Source organism: Saccopteryx leptura, chromosome 1 (genome assembly GCF_036850995.1).
Source record: "Saccopteryx leptura isolate mSacLep1 chromosome 1, mSacLep1_pri_phased_curated, whole genome shotgun sequence".
Classification (NCBI taxonomy): Eukaryota; Metazoa; Chordata; class Mammalia; order Chiroptera; family Emballonuridae; genus Saccopteryx; species Saccopteryx leptura.
The window spans coordinates 244611907-244626430 of NC_089503.1; the positions used below are offsets into that span (position 1 = coordinate 244611907).

A 14524-nucleotide genomic window follows, 5' to 3' on the forward strand; every position below is an offset into this window, starting at 1 on the left:
GAGTGACATGTTGGGGAGAGCTCTGGGGGGCAGCCTCATCTTTTCATGGTCTAAATCTCTATAATTTGTAATCCAGTCCTGCTTGAGAATTAGAAAGGAGACTGAGGAAAACGGAGGGAGGAAATGAGACATCAGACCATCAACAACCCCCTAACCCATGTGCCAGACATACCCTGAGATGGGATCCTCTCCCATGTCCCAGAGTCCCAGATCCCCAAGCCCTCTTTCTCTCCCTTTCCTTAACATTCACCACCCACTGGTCCTGCCTTGCATGGAGAGGGAGCCCCAAGCCTTCTTTCCTTCACGGGATCCATTTTGCTTCTTTGTTCAGCCTCCCCTGATCGTGTAGCACAAGAACTCCAAACTCTAAGCTTGTCTTTAATCAACTGGAGCCAACTTTTATTTCAATGTTTTAAATAAACAGTAAAAGAGAACGAGATAAGTTTTCAGAGAAGCTATCAAGACAGCATGAAGTTCCATCTGTCCCTGGCCACTAGATATCCCATTTTTCCACGAATGCCTTTTTTTCTTTCCCAGGAACAGATACAGGATCCCACATGGTACTGAACGATTTTTATTTTTAACACAAATACTTTTTTAATCATATAAAACAAAGCCTTAATGGTATTTTGAACATTATAGGTGTTTCAGAATCACTCATTTCCAGAGGCAGTGAGTGATCCCCACGTCCCAGTCCACCCTGTGCAAAGCAAGAGTTAGTTTCCTCCTTTTATGACTTTTTTCAACATCTCCAGTGCAACTGCTGTCCCTCTACCAGGCCCTCCCGGGCCCCCACTCAGTTCACTCGTCTTTGTGCCCAGCCATGCAGGACCTCCCAAGAGAACAGCGGTCTATCCTCTGGGCCCCCAAGTGGGTGGATTATTCCAGCAAGTATGGCTTTGGCTACCAGCTGTCAGACAGGGGCAGTGGTGTCTTGTTTCGAGATGGTACCCACATGGCCCTGCGCCCTCCAGGGGGGTAAGTCATGGGGCTCCTGTTCCCTTGGGGGCCAGGCTCTCCCCTGCCTTTCTTCATCCATTCCTTAAGTATTTAAGTACCTAGTGTACACACCTATAGGCACTCACTGTCTGGTGGGGAAGAACAATGATAAACAAATAAGTTGATTTCAGGTAGCACTTTTCTGAAGGAAATGACCTGGTGAGGTGACAGATTGGGGTAGAGGTGGCTTATGACAGCATGGTTGTAAAGGGGCTTTCTGAAGAAGTGACATTCAGGCAAGACATGAATGGTGAAATGGAGTTTGTTGGGAACAGCATTTGAGGCACAGGAGATAGCATGTGCAAAGCCCCCAAGATAGGACTGAGCATGGTGGGTTTGAGGAACAGTGGGGACTCCAAAGTGAGTGAGGGGGAGACAAGGAGGATTTGAAGTCAGTGGCCTTGAAGGCCACTGTTGCGGTTGGGGTAGGAAGGAGGGATCTGATTCACTTTTTTATAATTTATTAATTTTTAGAGAGAAAGGAAGGGAAAGAGAGAGAAAGAAAGAAAAACATCAATTTGTAATTCCACTTATTTATACAATCACTGGTTGATTCTTATATATGCCCTGACTAGGGATTGAACCCACAACCATGGTGTATCAGGATGATGCTCTAACCAACTGAGCTACTATGCCAGGAATGATTCATACTTTTAACAAGCTCTCTCTTGCAGGAGTGATGTAGGGACCTGAAGGGAGGTAGTTGGACTAGTCATCTGGGCAATGGCAGTGACTTGGGCTGGGGTGGTGGTAGAATAGAGATGCAAGGAAGCTATAATCTCAACTGAGTTTGCAGGTGGGAAGGATGGAGCAGCCTCTGGGCCAGATGGGAAATGGCAGGAGGCTGGGTATAGGGGTCAATCAGGATCTCAGTGGACAGGCTGAGACCATGGTTCCACGGGTCTGGAGTTCAGGAGAGGGGCTGGGGCTGGACCCACAAAGAGGGATGGTCAGTGTGGAGCTGGTCTTCAAAGCCACTGTCCAACAAGGTGTGGCTGGGTGGGAAGGTATCCTGGCCTGAGGTGCCTAGGCCAGAGGCTATGACAGGTGGCACTGCCCTGTGTCCTTGCCTTCAGGCAAGTCAGCTATATGCCAGACCGAGGGAAACTGGAAACATTTGCTCTGAGGGACATACCCAGCCCACTGAGCGCCAAGCTGGCTGTCCTGCGACTCTTTGCTGGCTACATGCAGCAACGGCTGCGGAAGGTGAGGGCCGGCAGAGCCAGTGGGGCTGGTGGGGCCGTGAGACTGGCAGGTGGAGAGGCCCTCGCTCTAGGACCCTCATGGCTGGGTCTGTCCACAGGAGGGGGGCCTGCCTGTGCCCATCCAGTCTGCCAGCTCCAGCTTCTGCCTTCTGCGCTTCCTTGTGTCCCAGGAGGCCCTGCTGCTGTTCTTCAGTGATGGGATGATGCAGGTAAGCATGGGCTCTCATTCTCAGGAGCCCCTGGCAGGGAGTCAGCAGGTTGGGAGCAAACCTGTCCCCCAGACCATGTCAGCTGTTCCAGTGCACTGCTGAGGGGTGCTCCAGGAAATAGCTGGCTCCCAGAAGAAAGGCAAAGTATTTTTTTAATTTTTTATTAATTTTAATTTATTGTGTTAACATAGATTCAAGTGTCCCACTCATATAACACCCTCACCCCTACCCCGAGGGAGGCAAAGTATTTACTCCTAAGTACCAAAACTGCAAAATTGAAAAGAAAATGTGTGTAAGTAATGGCAAAACAAAGTTGGGGGTCATCTTCACAGATGGTTATATTTAGCAGCTGCCAAAATGTCATTTCTTTGGAAAATCATTTGTGTGTGTGTGACAGAGAGAAAGACAAAGAGAGGGACAGATAGGGACAGACAGACAAGGAGAGAGATGAGAAGCATCAATTATTCATTGTGTCACCTTAGTAGTTTATTGATTGCCTTCTCATATGTGCCTTGACCTGAGGGGGGGCTATAGCAAAGTGAGTGATCCCTTGCTCAAGCCACCAACCTTGGGCTCAAGCCAGTGACCTTGACCTTCAAAACAGCGACCATGGGGTCATGTCTATGATCCCATGCTCAAGCCAGCGGCCCCATGCTCAAGCTGGTGAGCCTGTGCTCAAACTGGATGAGCCTGCGCTCAAGCCGGCAACCTCAAGATTTCAAACCTGGATCCTCTGTGTTCCAGTTTGACGCTTTATCCACTGCGCCATCACCTGGTCAGGTGGAAAATCATTTTTAAGTTGTTTTCCTGAGCAGTCCTGGCAATTTCTGAGAAATCACAGCCAGTCCTAAAACATTTCAAAAGCAGTAGCATATGATACTTCATTATTATTTTAAACACTTTTTTAAAAAACAAGTTTTATTTTATTTTATTTTTTTACAGAGACAGAGAGAGAGTCAGAGAGAAAGATAGACAGGGACAGATAGATGAGAAGCATCAATCATTAGTTTTTCGTTGCGCGTTGCAACACCTTAGTTGTTCATTGATTGCTTTCTCATATGTACCTTGACCACGGGCCTTCAACAGACCAAGTAACCCCTTGCTCGAGCCAGCGACCTTGGATCCAAGCTGGTGAGCCTTTGCTCAAACCAGATAAGCCCATGCTCAAGCTGGCGACCTTGAGGTCTCGAACCTGGGTCCTCTGCATCCCAGTCCAACGTTCTATCCACTGCGCCACCGCCTGGTCAGGCTCATTATTATTTTAAATACTTTTTTTTTTTTTAATTTTTTCTTTTACAGCGAGAGAGAGAGAGAGAGAGAGAGAGAGAGAGAGTCAGAGAGAGGGATAGACAGGCAGGAACGGAGAGATGAGAAGCATCAATCATTAGTTTTTCATTGCGCGTTGCAACACCTTAGTTGTTCATTGATTGCTTTCTCATATGTGCCTTGACCGCGGGCCTTCAGCAGACCAAGTAACCCCTTGCTTGAGCCAGCAACCTTGGGCTCAAGCTGGTGAGCTTTTTGCTCAAACCAGATGAGCCCGCGCTCAAGCCAGCGACCTCAGGGTCTCGAACCTGGGTCTTCCGCATCCCAGTCCGACGCTTTACCCACTGCACCACGGCCTGGTCAGGCTATTTTAAACACTTTTAATTGCTTTTAATTTTTTTTTTTTTTTTTTCATTTTTCTGAAGCTGGAAACAGGGAGAGACAGTCAGACAGACTCCCGCATGTGCCCGACCGGGATCCACCCGGCACGCCCACCAGGGGGCGACGCTCTGCCCACCAGGGGGCGATGCTCTGCCCATCCTGGGTGTCGCCATATTGCGACCAGAGCCACTCTAGCGCCTGGGGCAGAGGCCACAGAGCCATCCCCAGCGCCCGGGCCATCTTTGCTCCAATGGAGCCTCGGCTGCGGGAGGGGAAGAGAGAGACAGAGAGGAAAGCGCGGCAGAGGGGTGGAGAAGCAAATGGGCGCTTCTCCTGTGTGCCCTGGCCGGGAATCGAACCCGGGTCCTCCGCACACCAGGCCGACGCTCTACCGCTGAGCCAACCGGCCAGGGCTGCTTTTAATTTTTTACTGTAGGAAAAACAACTAACTGTTCAGACTAGCGTGTGGGTTAGGCTCTGAGTTGCACTGGGTCTCAGAGAACACTGTCTTCACAGCTCTGAAGGACACTAGGGGAAACTGGTACTTGGTAAGGGACTGGAATTCCCCAAGTCACAGGATTAAGAATGGGGATCTTACTAGATGACTGTGGGCAGGTGAGTCCTGTCTGAACCTGTTTCTGATTCTGTAGAACTCTGGGTTCCTGACTCTGAGTTCCTAGGAGTGGGGCAGCCACTGAGACCCTGATCAGGGGCTTTTCAGTGCCCTGTCCCTTTGTCCTTTTCTCTGGAGGGCCAAATCTGGGGAAGTCTTCTCTCCTTAACCTCAGCTCCTTAACCATTGGCAGGTCAGCTGTAGTAGAGGCCAGGTTCAACTAGTGCTGAGTGGGGGTGGTGAAGAGTTGCTGCTCACAGTCTGGGAACGGGGCCAGCCTGGTGTCTCCTACACGCTGGAGACCCTGCGGAGCCATGGCTGTCCCCCAGCTGCTCGCCAACACCTGCATCACGCTCTCTGCATGCTGCAGAGCATCTAGAGCCTCCAAGGGTCAGAATGGACCTCTGCATGTTGATGCCAGGGACCCAAGCTCCACTTCTGTACCTGTTCCTCCAGAGGGCATGTCCTAGAGGGTAGCTGGGGGAGTTGCAGATGCATGGGAGGTGGGGGTCCTTGCTTCATGGGATGACTATTTAACCCAGACTTTTGTTCAGCTTTGTTCTTTTTGCATTAAAGAAAAATTGACCATGTAGCTTGCTGTCTGACTCTCTTTGGGGGAGTTTGAGGGGCTTCAGCAAGGCAGTACTCAAATGTAGCATGGTATGAGTCCACTGTTCCTTGTGGTAGAGACAGGCAGGTCAGATTTTCACCAACACAGAAGTTACCATAGTGGTGTTCTGGAATGACCAAAAATCTAAAATATAGGAATTTGCTTAATAGATGGGCAGTGAGGAAATGGATGTTGGGGACTGGAAAGATGGTGACCTGTGTTATGCAGGGGCAAAATGATCGGCACAACTGTCACCTGTGATAACTTGAGGTTGGGGGGAATATGCTTCCTAGAGAGGGTCCTCTTATTTTCTATCCATTGACATACACTTATGTTCCCGTAGAAAAGAATTAAACCGCCCTGGCCAGTTGGCTCAGTGGTAGAGCGTCAGCCTGGTGTGCAGGAGTCCCGGGTTCAATTCCCAGCCAGGGCACACAGGAGAAGTGCCCATCTGCTTCTCCACCCCTCCCCCTCTCCTTCCTCTCTGTCTCTCTCTTCCCCTTCCACAGCCAAGGCTCCATTGGAGCAAAATTGGCTCGGGCACTGAGGATGGCTCTGTGGCCTCTGCCTCAGGCGCTAGAATGGCTCTGGTTGCAACAGAGCAATGCCCCAGATGGGCAGAGCATCGTTCCCTGGTGGGCATGCCGGGTGGATCCCAGTTGGGCGCATGCGGGAGTCTGTCTGACTGCCTCCCCGTTTCCAACTTCAGAAAAATACAAACAAAAAAACAAACAAAAAAAAAGAATTAAACCATCAGTACATTCTATCTTTTCCCCTCAACCATGTGTCTGGATGTATTTTTCTGCATTTGTGTGTAGAGAGCCATCTTATTTCTTTCTTTCTTTTTTTTTTTTTTTGTATTTTTCCGAAATTAGAATTGGGGAGGCAGTCAGACAGACTCCCACATGCACCAACTGGTATCCACTTGGCATGCCCATCAGGGGGTGATGCTCTGCCCATCTGGGACATTGCTCCGTTGTGGCTGGAACCATTCTAGCGCCTGAGGCAGAAGCCATGGAGCTGTCCTCAGTGCCCAGGCCAACTTTGCTCCAATGGAGCCTGAGCTACAGGAGAAGAGAGAAATAGAGAGAAAGGAGAGGGAGAAGGGTGGAGAAGCAGATGGGCGCTTCTCCTGTGTGCCCTGGATGGGTATCAAACCCCAGGACTTCCACACACTGGACTGGCACTCTACCACTGAGCCAACTGGCCAGGGCCCCATATTGTTTCTTTTAATGGAATGAGGGGATGAATAAAATCTGAAATGTAAGGACTGGGGAGGAAATGGAGGTAGCTGGTAGGATCAGTCAGAAAGTCAAATGCCTTGGTGTGGCCAGATGTGGGAGGAGAAATTGTTCTTCTTAAAAGAGGTGGTGGTAGGTGGAACCAAGGCTTGCAGCCTTCCCATGAGAGGGCTCCTCCTGCAAGGGCAGGGCGAAAGCCCGAAAACAGGTGGAGACCCACAGCTGAGCAAAGGTGCTCGCCACTGCCCTCAGGGCTGAGCATAACGCCACCCACGGGGGTGGGGCAAAGGCCAAGGCCACCAAGGCTTGTACACCCGAGCACGTGATCACAGCCACTCCTGTGAAGGAGAGGCAGAAACCACAGCAACAGCCCCAGTGGGCAGGCACCGGCAATGCCCATACCCAAACGCCCTAGGCAGCAACAGTAGAGGGGGTGGTGGGCCTGCAGACAGACCATACCTAGGGAACAGAGGCCACACCCAGTGGACTCCAGTGGCCAAAACCTTCCTTTATACAGAGAAAATGAGAAGGCAGAGAAATCCAACACAAATGAATCAAGAGAAATCCCCAGAAAAGGACCTGAATGAATCAGATGTAACCAAATTACCAGATGCAGAGTTTAAAATAACAATTGTTAGGATGCTCAAAGATATTAGAACAACAAAAGATGGTCATTACGAACACCTAAATAAAGAGATAGCAAATATAAAAAAGGACATTGAAATAATAGAAAAGAATCAGTCAGAAATGACAAATACAATATCAGAAATGAAGAACATAATGGTAGGAATTAAAAGCAGGATGGATGAAGCTGAGAATCGAATCAGTGAGTTAGAGGACACAATAAAAAAAGGCACGGAAGCAGAGCAGAAAAAAGAAAAGAGACTCAAAAAGTCTGAGAAAACTCTAAGAGAGCTCTGTGATAACATGAAGAGAAATAACATCCGCATCATAGGGGTTTCTGAAGAAGAGAAAAAACAAGGGATAGAGACTTTGTTTAAGCATATCATAGCTGAAAACTTCCCTCAATTAAGGCAGGAAAACATCTCACATGTTCAAGAAGCACAGAGAACTCCATTAAAGAGAAACCTAAAGAAATCAACACCAAGACACATCATAATTAAAATACCAAAGCTAAGTGATAAAGAGAAAATATTAAAAGCTGCTAGAGAAAAAAAGACTATCACCTACAAAGGAGCCCCCATAAGGATGACTTTTGACTTCTCAACAGAAACACTTGAGGCCAGAAGGGAATGGCAAGAAATATTCAAAGTAATGCAGAACAAAAGCCTACAACCAAGACTATTTTATCCAGCAAGGCTATCATTTAAAATTGAAGGAGAAATAAAAAGCTTTCCAGACGGAAAAAAAAAAACAACTCAAGGAATTCACTACAACCAAACCAAGGCTGCAAGAAATGCTAAGGGGCCTGTTGTAAACAGATCAAAGCAGAAAAAGAATATAGCAAAAGAGGAATACAGTTTTAAAGAATAAAATGGCAATAAATAATTACATATCAATAATAACCTTAAATGTAAATGGATTAAATGATCCGATCAAAAGACATAGGGTAGCTGAATGGATAAGAAAACAGGACCCATACATATGCTGTCTACAAAAGACACACCTTAAAACAAAAGATGCGGCTGCCCAGCGCCCTCTCTGCGGCTGAGCCGGAGCTGGCCAAGCAGCACGCTCCACAGCAGCTCCATTTCCGAGGACCTCGGCTCTCGCGTGGGCACTCACCAGTCCTGCACTAGCACCGCTCCTCCAGCTCATGCGGTCCACTCTCCGTGCGCTGTCCCCGTTGTGCTCCGCGTCCTGTCTCGGCGGCCGACCCGGGCTCGAGCCTGAGCTGTAGCCAGCGCCATGTCAGTGGTGGGCATAGATCTGGGCTTCCAGAGCTGCTACGTGACTGTGGCGCGCGCCGTCGGCATCGAGACCATAGCGAATGAGTACAGCGACCGCTGCACGCCGGCTTGCATTTCTTTCGGTCCTAAGAATCGTTCAATTGGAGCAGCAGCTAAAAGCCAGATCATTTCTAATGCAAAGAACACAGTCCAAGGATTTAAAAGATTTCATGGCCGAGCATTCTCTGATCCATTTGTAGAGGCAGAAAAATCTAACCTCACATATGATATTGTTCATTTGCCCACTGGATTAACAGGTATAAAGGTGACATATATGGAGGAAGAACGAAATTTTACCACAGAACAGGTGACTGCCATGCTTCTGTCTAAACTGAAGGAGACAGCAGAAAGTGTTCTTTTTTTTTTTACAGAGGCAGAGATAGACAGGGACAGACAGACAGGAACAGAGAGAAATGAGAAGCATCAATCATCAGTTTCTCGTTGCGCGCTGTGGCTTCTTAGTTGTTCATTGATTGCTTTCTCACATGTGCCTTGACCATGGGCCTTCAGCAGACCGAGTTACCCCCTGCTGGGGCCAGCGACCTTGGGTCCAAGCTGGTGAGCTCTTTGCTCAAGCCAGATGAGCCCGCGCTCAAGCTGGCGACCTCGGGGTCTCGAACCTGGGTCCTTCCGCATCCCAGTCCGACACTCTATCCACTGCACCACCACCTGGTCAGGCAGAAAGTGTTCTTAAAAAGCCTGCTGTGGACTGTGTTGTCTTAGTTCCTTGTTTCTATACTGATGCAGAAAGACGGTCAGTGATGGATGCAACACAGATTGCTGGTCTCAATTGCCTGAGATTAATGAATGAAACTACTGCAGTTGCTCTTGCATATGGAATCTACAAGCAAGATCTTCCTGCCTTAGAAGAAAAACCAAGAAATGTAGTTTTCATAGACATGGGGCATTCTCCTTATCAAGTTTCTGTATGTGCATTTAATAGAGGAAAACTTAAAGTTCTGGCCACTGCATTTGACACAACACTGGGAGGCAGAAAATTTGATGAGGTGTTAGTAAATCACTTCTGTGAAGAATTTGGAAAGAAATATAAGCTAGACATAAAGTCCAAAATCCGTGCATTATTACAACTATCTCAAGAGTGTGAGAAACTTAAGAAATTGATGAGTGCAAATGCTTCAGATCTCTCTTTGAGCATCGAATGTTTTATGAATGATGTTGATGTATCTGGAACTATGAATAGAGGCAAATTTCTGGAGATGTGTGCTGATCTCTTAGCTAGAGTGGAGCCGCCACTTCGTAGTGTTTTAGAACAAGCCAAGTTAAAGAAAGAAAATATTTATGCAGTGGAGATAGTTGGTGGTGCAACACGCATCCCTGAAGTAAAAGAGAAGATGAGCAAAGTTTTTGGTAAAGAGCTCAGTACAACACTCAATGCCGATGAAGCCGTCACTCGAGGCTGTGCACTGCAGTGTGCAATCTTATCGCCTGCTTTCAAAGTCAGAGAATTTTCTATCACTGACGTAGTTCCATACCCAATATCTCTGAGATGGAATTTTCCAGCTGAAGAAGGGTCAAGTGACTGTGAAGTCTTTCTAAAAAATCATGCTGCTCCTTTCTCTAAAGTACTCACATTTTATAGAAAGGAGCCTTTCACTCTTGAGGCCTATTACAGCTCTCCTCAAAATTTGCCCTACCCAGATCCTGCTATAGCTCAGTTTTCTGTTCAGAAAGTCACTCCTCAGTCTGATGGCTCCAGTTCGAAAGTCAAAGTCAAGGTTCGAGTAAATGTCCATGGCATTTTCAGTGTGTCCAGTGCATCTCTAGTGGAAGTGCACAAGTTTGAGGAAAATGAGGAACCAATGGAAACAGATCAGAATGCAAAGGAGGAAGAGAAAATGCAAGTGGACCAAGAGGAACCACATGTTGAAGAGCAACAGCAGCAAATGCCAGCAGAAAATAAGGCTGAGTCTGAAGAAATGGAGACTTCCCAAGCTGGATCAAAAGACAAAAAGATGGATCAACCACCTCAAGCCAAGAAAGCAAAAGTGAAGACCAGTACCGTGGACCTGCCAATTGAGAATCAGCTGTTGTGGCAGATAGACAGAGAGATGCTCAACTTGTACATTGAAAATGAGGGTAAGATGATCATGCAGGATAAGCTGGAGAAGGAGAGGAATGATGCTAAGAACGCAGTAGAAGAATATGTGTATGAGATGAGAGACAAGCTCAGTGGGGAATACGAAAAGTTTGTGAGTGAAGAGGATCGTAGCAATTTTACTTTGAAACTAGAAGATACTGAAAATTGGTTGTATGAGGATGGAGAAGACCAGCCAAAGCAAGTTTACGTCAATAAATTGGCTGAGTTAAAGAATCTAGGTCAACCTATTAAGATAAGATTCCAGGAATCTGAAGAAAGACCAAAATTATTTGAAGAACTAGGGAAATAAATTCAACATTATATGAAAGTAGTCAGCTCTTTCAAAAACAAGGAGGACTAGTATGACCATTTGGATGCTGCTGACCTGGGGAAGGTGGAGAAGAGCACGAACGAGGCCATGGAGTGGATGAACAAGAAGCTAAATCTTCAGAACAAGCAGAGTCTGACCATGGATCCAGTTGTCAAAGCAAAAGACATTGAAGCTAAAATCAAGGAGCTGATAAGTATCTGTAGTCCTATAATTTCAAAGCCCAAACCCAAAGTGGAGCCTCCAAAAGAGGAACCAAAAAATGCAGAGCAGAACGGACCAGTGGACGGACAAGGAGACAGCCCGGGTTCCCAGGCTGCTGCACAGTGCACAGACTCAGCTGTGCCTTCGGATTCGGACAAGAAGCTTCCTGAAATGGACATAGATTGATTCCAACAGTTGTTTATATTAAAACAGATTATTATAAAGCTAAAAAAAACCAAAAAACAAAAAACAAAAACAAAACAACCTCAAGAAGCTAGAAAAAGCTCAAATAAACAACTTGACCCTACATCTAAAAGAACTAGAGGCCTGACCTGTGGTGGCGCAGTGGATAAAGCATTGACCTGGAAATGCTGAGGTCGCCGGTTTGAAACCCTGGGCTTGCCTGGTCAAGGCACATATGGGAGTTGATGCTTCCTGCTCCTCCCCCCTTCTCTCTCTCTCCCTCTCTCTCTCCTTTCTAAAATGAATTTAAAAAAATAAAAAAATAAAAGAACTAGAAAAAGAACAGCAAGTAAAGCCCAGAGCTAGTAGAAGAAAGGAAATAATAAAGATCAGAGCAGAAATAAATGACAATAGAGGCTAAAGAAACAATACAGAGGATCAATGAAACCAGGAGCTGGTTCTTTGAAAAGGTAAACAAGATTGATGAACCTTTAACCAGACTCACCAAGAAAAAAAGAGAGAGGACTCAAATAAATAAAATTAGAAACGAGAGTGGAGAAATAACAACTGACACAACAGAAATACAAAATATTGTAAGAAAATACTATGAAGAACTATACACCAAAAAACTAGACAACCTAGATGAAATGGACAAATTCCTTGAAACATATAATCTTCCAAAAATTAATCTGGAAGAATCAGAAAACCTAAACAGACTGATTACAACAAATGAGATTGAAACAGTTATCAAAAAACTCCCAAAAAAGAAAAGTCCTGGGCCTGATGGCTTCACAAGTAAGTTCTACCAAATATTCAAAGAACTAACTCCTATCCTTCTCAAGCTATTTCAAAAAATTCAAGAGGAAGGAAGACTTCCAAGCTCCTTTTATGAGGCGAGTATAATTCTGATTCCAAAACCAGGCAAAGACAACACAAAGAAAGAAAATTATAGGCCAATATCCCTGATGAATTTAGATGCTAAAATCCTCAACAAAATATTAGCAAACCAGATCCAGCGATATATGAAAAAAATCATACACCATGATCAAGTGGGATTTATTCTTGGGAGGCAAGGCTGGTACAATATTCGCAAATCAATCAATGTGATTCATCACATAAACAAAAGGAAGGAGAAAAACCACATGATAATTTCAATAGATGCAGAAAAAGTGTTTGATAAAATCCAGCACCCATTCATGATCAAAACTCTCAGCAAAGTGGGAATACAGGGAACATACCTCAACATGATAAAGGCCATCTATGACAAACCCACAGCCAACATCATACTCAATGGGCAAAAATTAAAAGCAATCCCCTTAAGATCAGGAACAAGGCATGGGTGCCCCCTTTCACCACTCTTATTCAACATAGTTCTGGGAGTCCTAGCCACAGCAATCAGACAAGAAAAAGAAATAAAAGGTATCCAAATTGGAAAAGAAGAAGTAAAACTATCATTATTTGCAGATGATATGATATTGTATATAGAAAACCCTAAAGTCACAGTCAAAAAACTACTAGACCTGATAAATGAATTCAGCAAGGTGGCAGAATATAAAATTAATACTCAGAAATCAGAGGCATTTTTTATACACTAACAATGAACTGTCAGAAAAAGAAATTAAGGAATCAATCCCCTTTACCACTGCAACCAAAAAAATAAAGTACCTAGGAATAAATTTAACCAGGGAGATTAAAGACTTGTACTCGGAAAATTATAAAACATTGATAAAAGAAATCAGGGAAGATACAAACAAGTGGAAGCATATACTGTGCTCATGGTTAGGAAGAATAAATATCATTAAAATGTCTATATTACCCAAAGCAATTATAAATTCAATGCAATACCGATTAAAATACCAATGACTTACTTCGAAGATATAGAACACATATTCCAAAAAATTTATATGGAACTGAAAGAGAACATGAATAGCCTCAGCAATCTTGAAAAGGAAGAATAAAGTGGGAGGTATCACACTTCCAGATATCAAGTTATACTATAAGCCCATTGTACTCAAAACAGCCTGGTACTGGCATAAGAACAGGCATATAGATCAATGGAACAGAACTGAGAACCCAGAAATAAACCCACACTTTTATGGACAACTGATATATATTTTTTAAAAATATTTTTATTTCTAATTCACCAGAACCTGGCTTCTAGATTTCAATTTTAATGACCCTGAAACAACATAATTTAGTTCCAAATGTTTAAACATCCATTCCAATTGCTAAGCTGTGAAGTCAGCATTATTTGTATCTAACCAGCTATACAAAACTCATCAATTTTTCTTTTGAAAAAGTCAGTAGAGATCCCAAATAAGGGAGAGACTACTAATTACAGGTCACGTTTACTAATCTAGCACCATAACTCCAGTCTCAGGACAACCTCCAAGTGGCTGGAAGGAGAAAGGGAGGAGGTGAGGGAAAAGAGCTGGAAAAGGACGGCTCTTAACTCATGGTTCCATTCGTGTGCGAAGGCAGTGCAGGATCTATCAAGGGCTGAGACTGGAGATTAAGACAGAAGTGTTTGGTTCGGATGGAAAGGAGGCCCATGGGAAGAACAGACTCGGGATCCCTGGAGGCAGTGCTGGAGGTGGCCTCATGAACTAGGGGGATTCTTCTTGGCATCCAAGTCCTTTTTAATATCTTCAAGTTTTTTAGCCAGGATGGGTATGTCATAATTCTGAGCCAGATACATTCCAACCAGGTTGCCAAAAGTAAATCCAAGGGTCACACTCATTTACCCCTAACTGGGCACTTTGGAAACAGGTCCTGGAGGCCGGGGGCTGACCCCTCCCTGGCAGCAGCCAGCCCTCCAGGAGTCAGGAGGCTGGGACAGACCAGCCCGGGCCTCCGACTCTGCCTTTTTGACAACTGATATTTGACAAAGGAGGTAAGAGTATACATTGGAGTAAAGACAGCCTCTTCAACAAATGGTGTTGGGAAAATTGGACAGCTACCTGCAAAAAAATGAAACTAGACCACCAACTTACACTATTCATAAAAATAAACTCAAAATGGATAAAAGACTTAAATGTAAGCCATAAAACCATAAGCATCTAGCCCTGGCCGGTTGGCTCAGTGGTGGAGCGTCGGCCTAGCGTGCGGGGGACCCGGGTTCGATTCCCGGCCAGGGCACACAGGGGAAGCGCCCATTTGCTTCTCCACCCCTCCGCCGCGCTTTCCTCTCTGTCTCTCTCTTCCCCTCCCGCAGCCAAGGCTCCATTGGAGCAGGGATGGCCCGGGCGCTGGGGATGGCTCTGTGGCCTCTGCCTCA

The 14524-nt window shown here is 45.6% G+C and overlaps 1 protein-coding gene and 1 pseudogene across 4 annotated transcripts in view; both read left to right on the forward strand.

The window, feature by feature from the left end:
• PLK5 (polo like kinase 5 (inactive)) overlaps positions 1 to 5253 on the forward strand; it is a 23996-nt gene extending 18743 nt beyond the window's left edge. For 3 of the 4 annotated variants that reach the window (XM_066342520.1, XM_066342526.1, XM_066342504.1), the window contains exons 12-15: positions 822 to 978; positions 2076 to 2205; positions 2276 to 2413; positions 4867 to 5253. In XM_066342520.1, the coding sequence (XP_066198617.1) occupies positions 822 to 978; positions 2076 to 2205; positions 2276 to 2413; positions 4867 to 5052 (611 nt within the window). In that variant the 3' untranslated portion in view covers positions 5053 to 5253. The remainder of the gene's footprint in view (positions 1 to 821; positions 979 to 2075; positions 2206 to 2275; positions 2414 to 4866) is intronic. The other variant, XM_066342512.1, reaches the window with a different exon arrangement.
• Positions 5254 to 8194: 2941 nt separating this feature from the next.
• On the forward strand, positions 8195 to 11286 carry LOC136376476 (heat shock 70 kDa protein 4-like; annotated as a pseudogene).
• The last annotated feature ends 3238 nt before the right edge of the window (positions 11287 to 14524 follow it).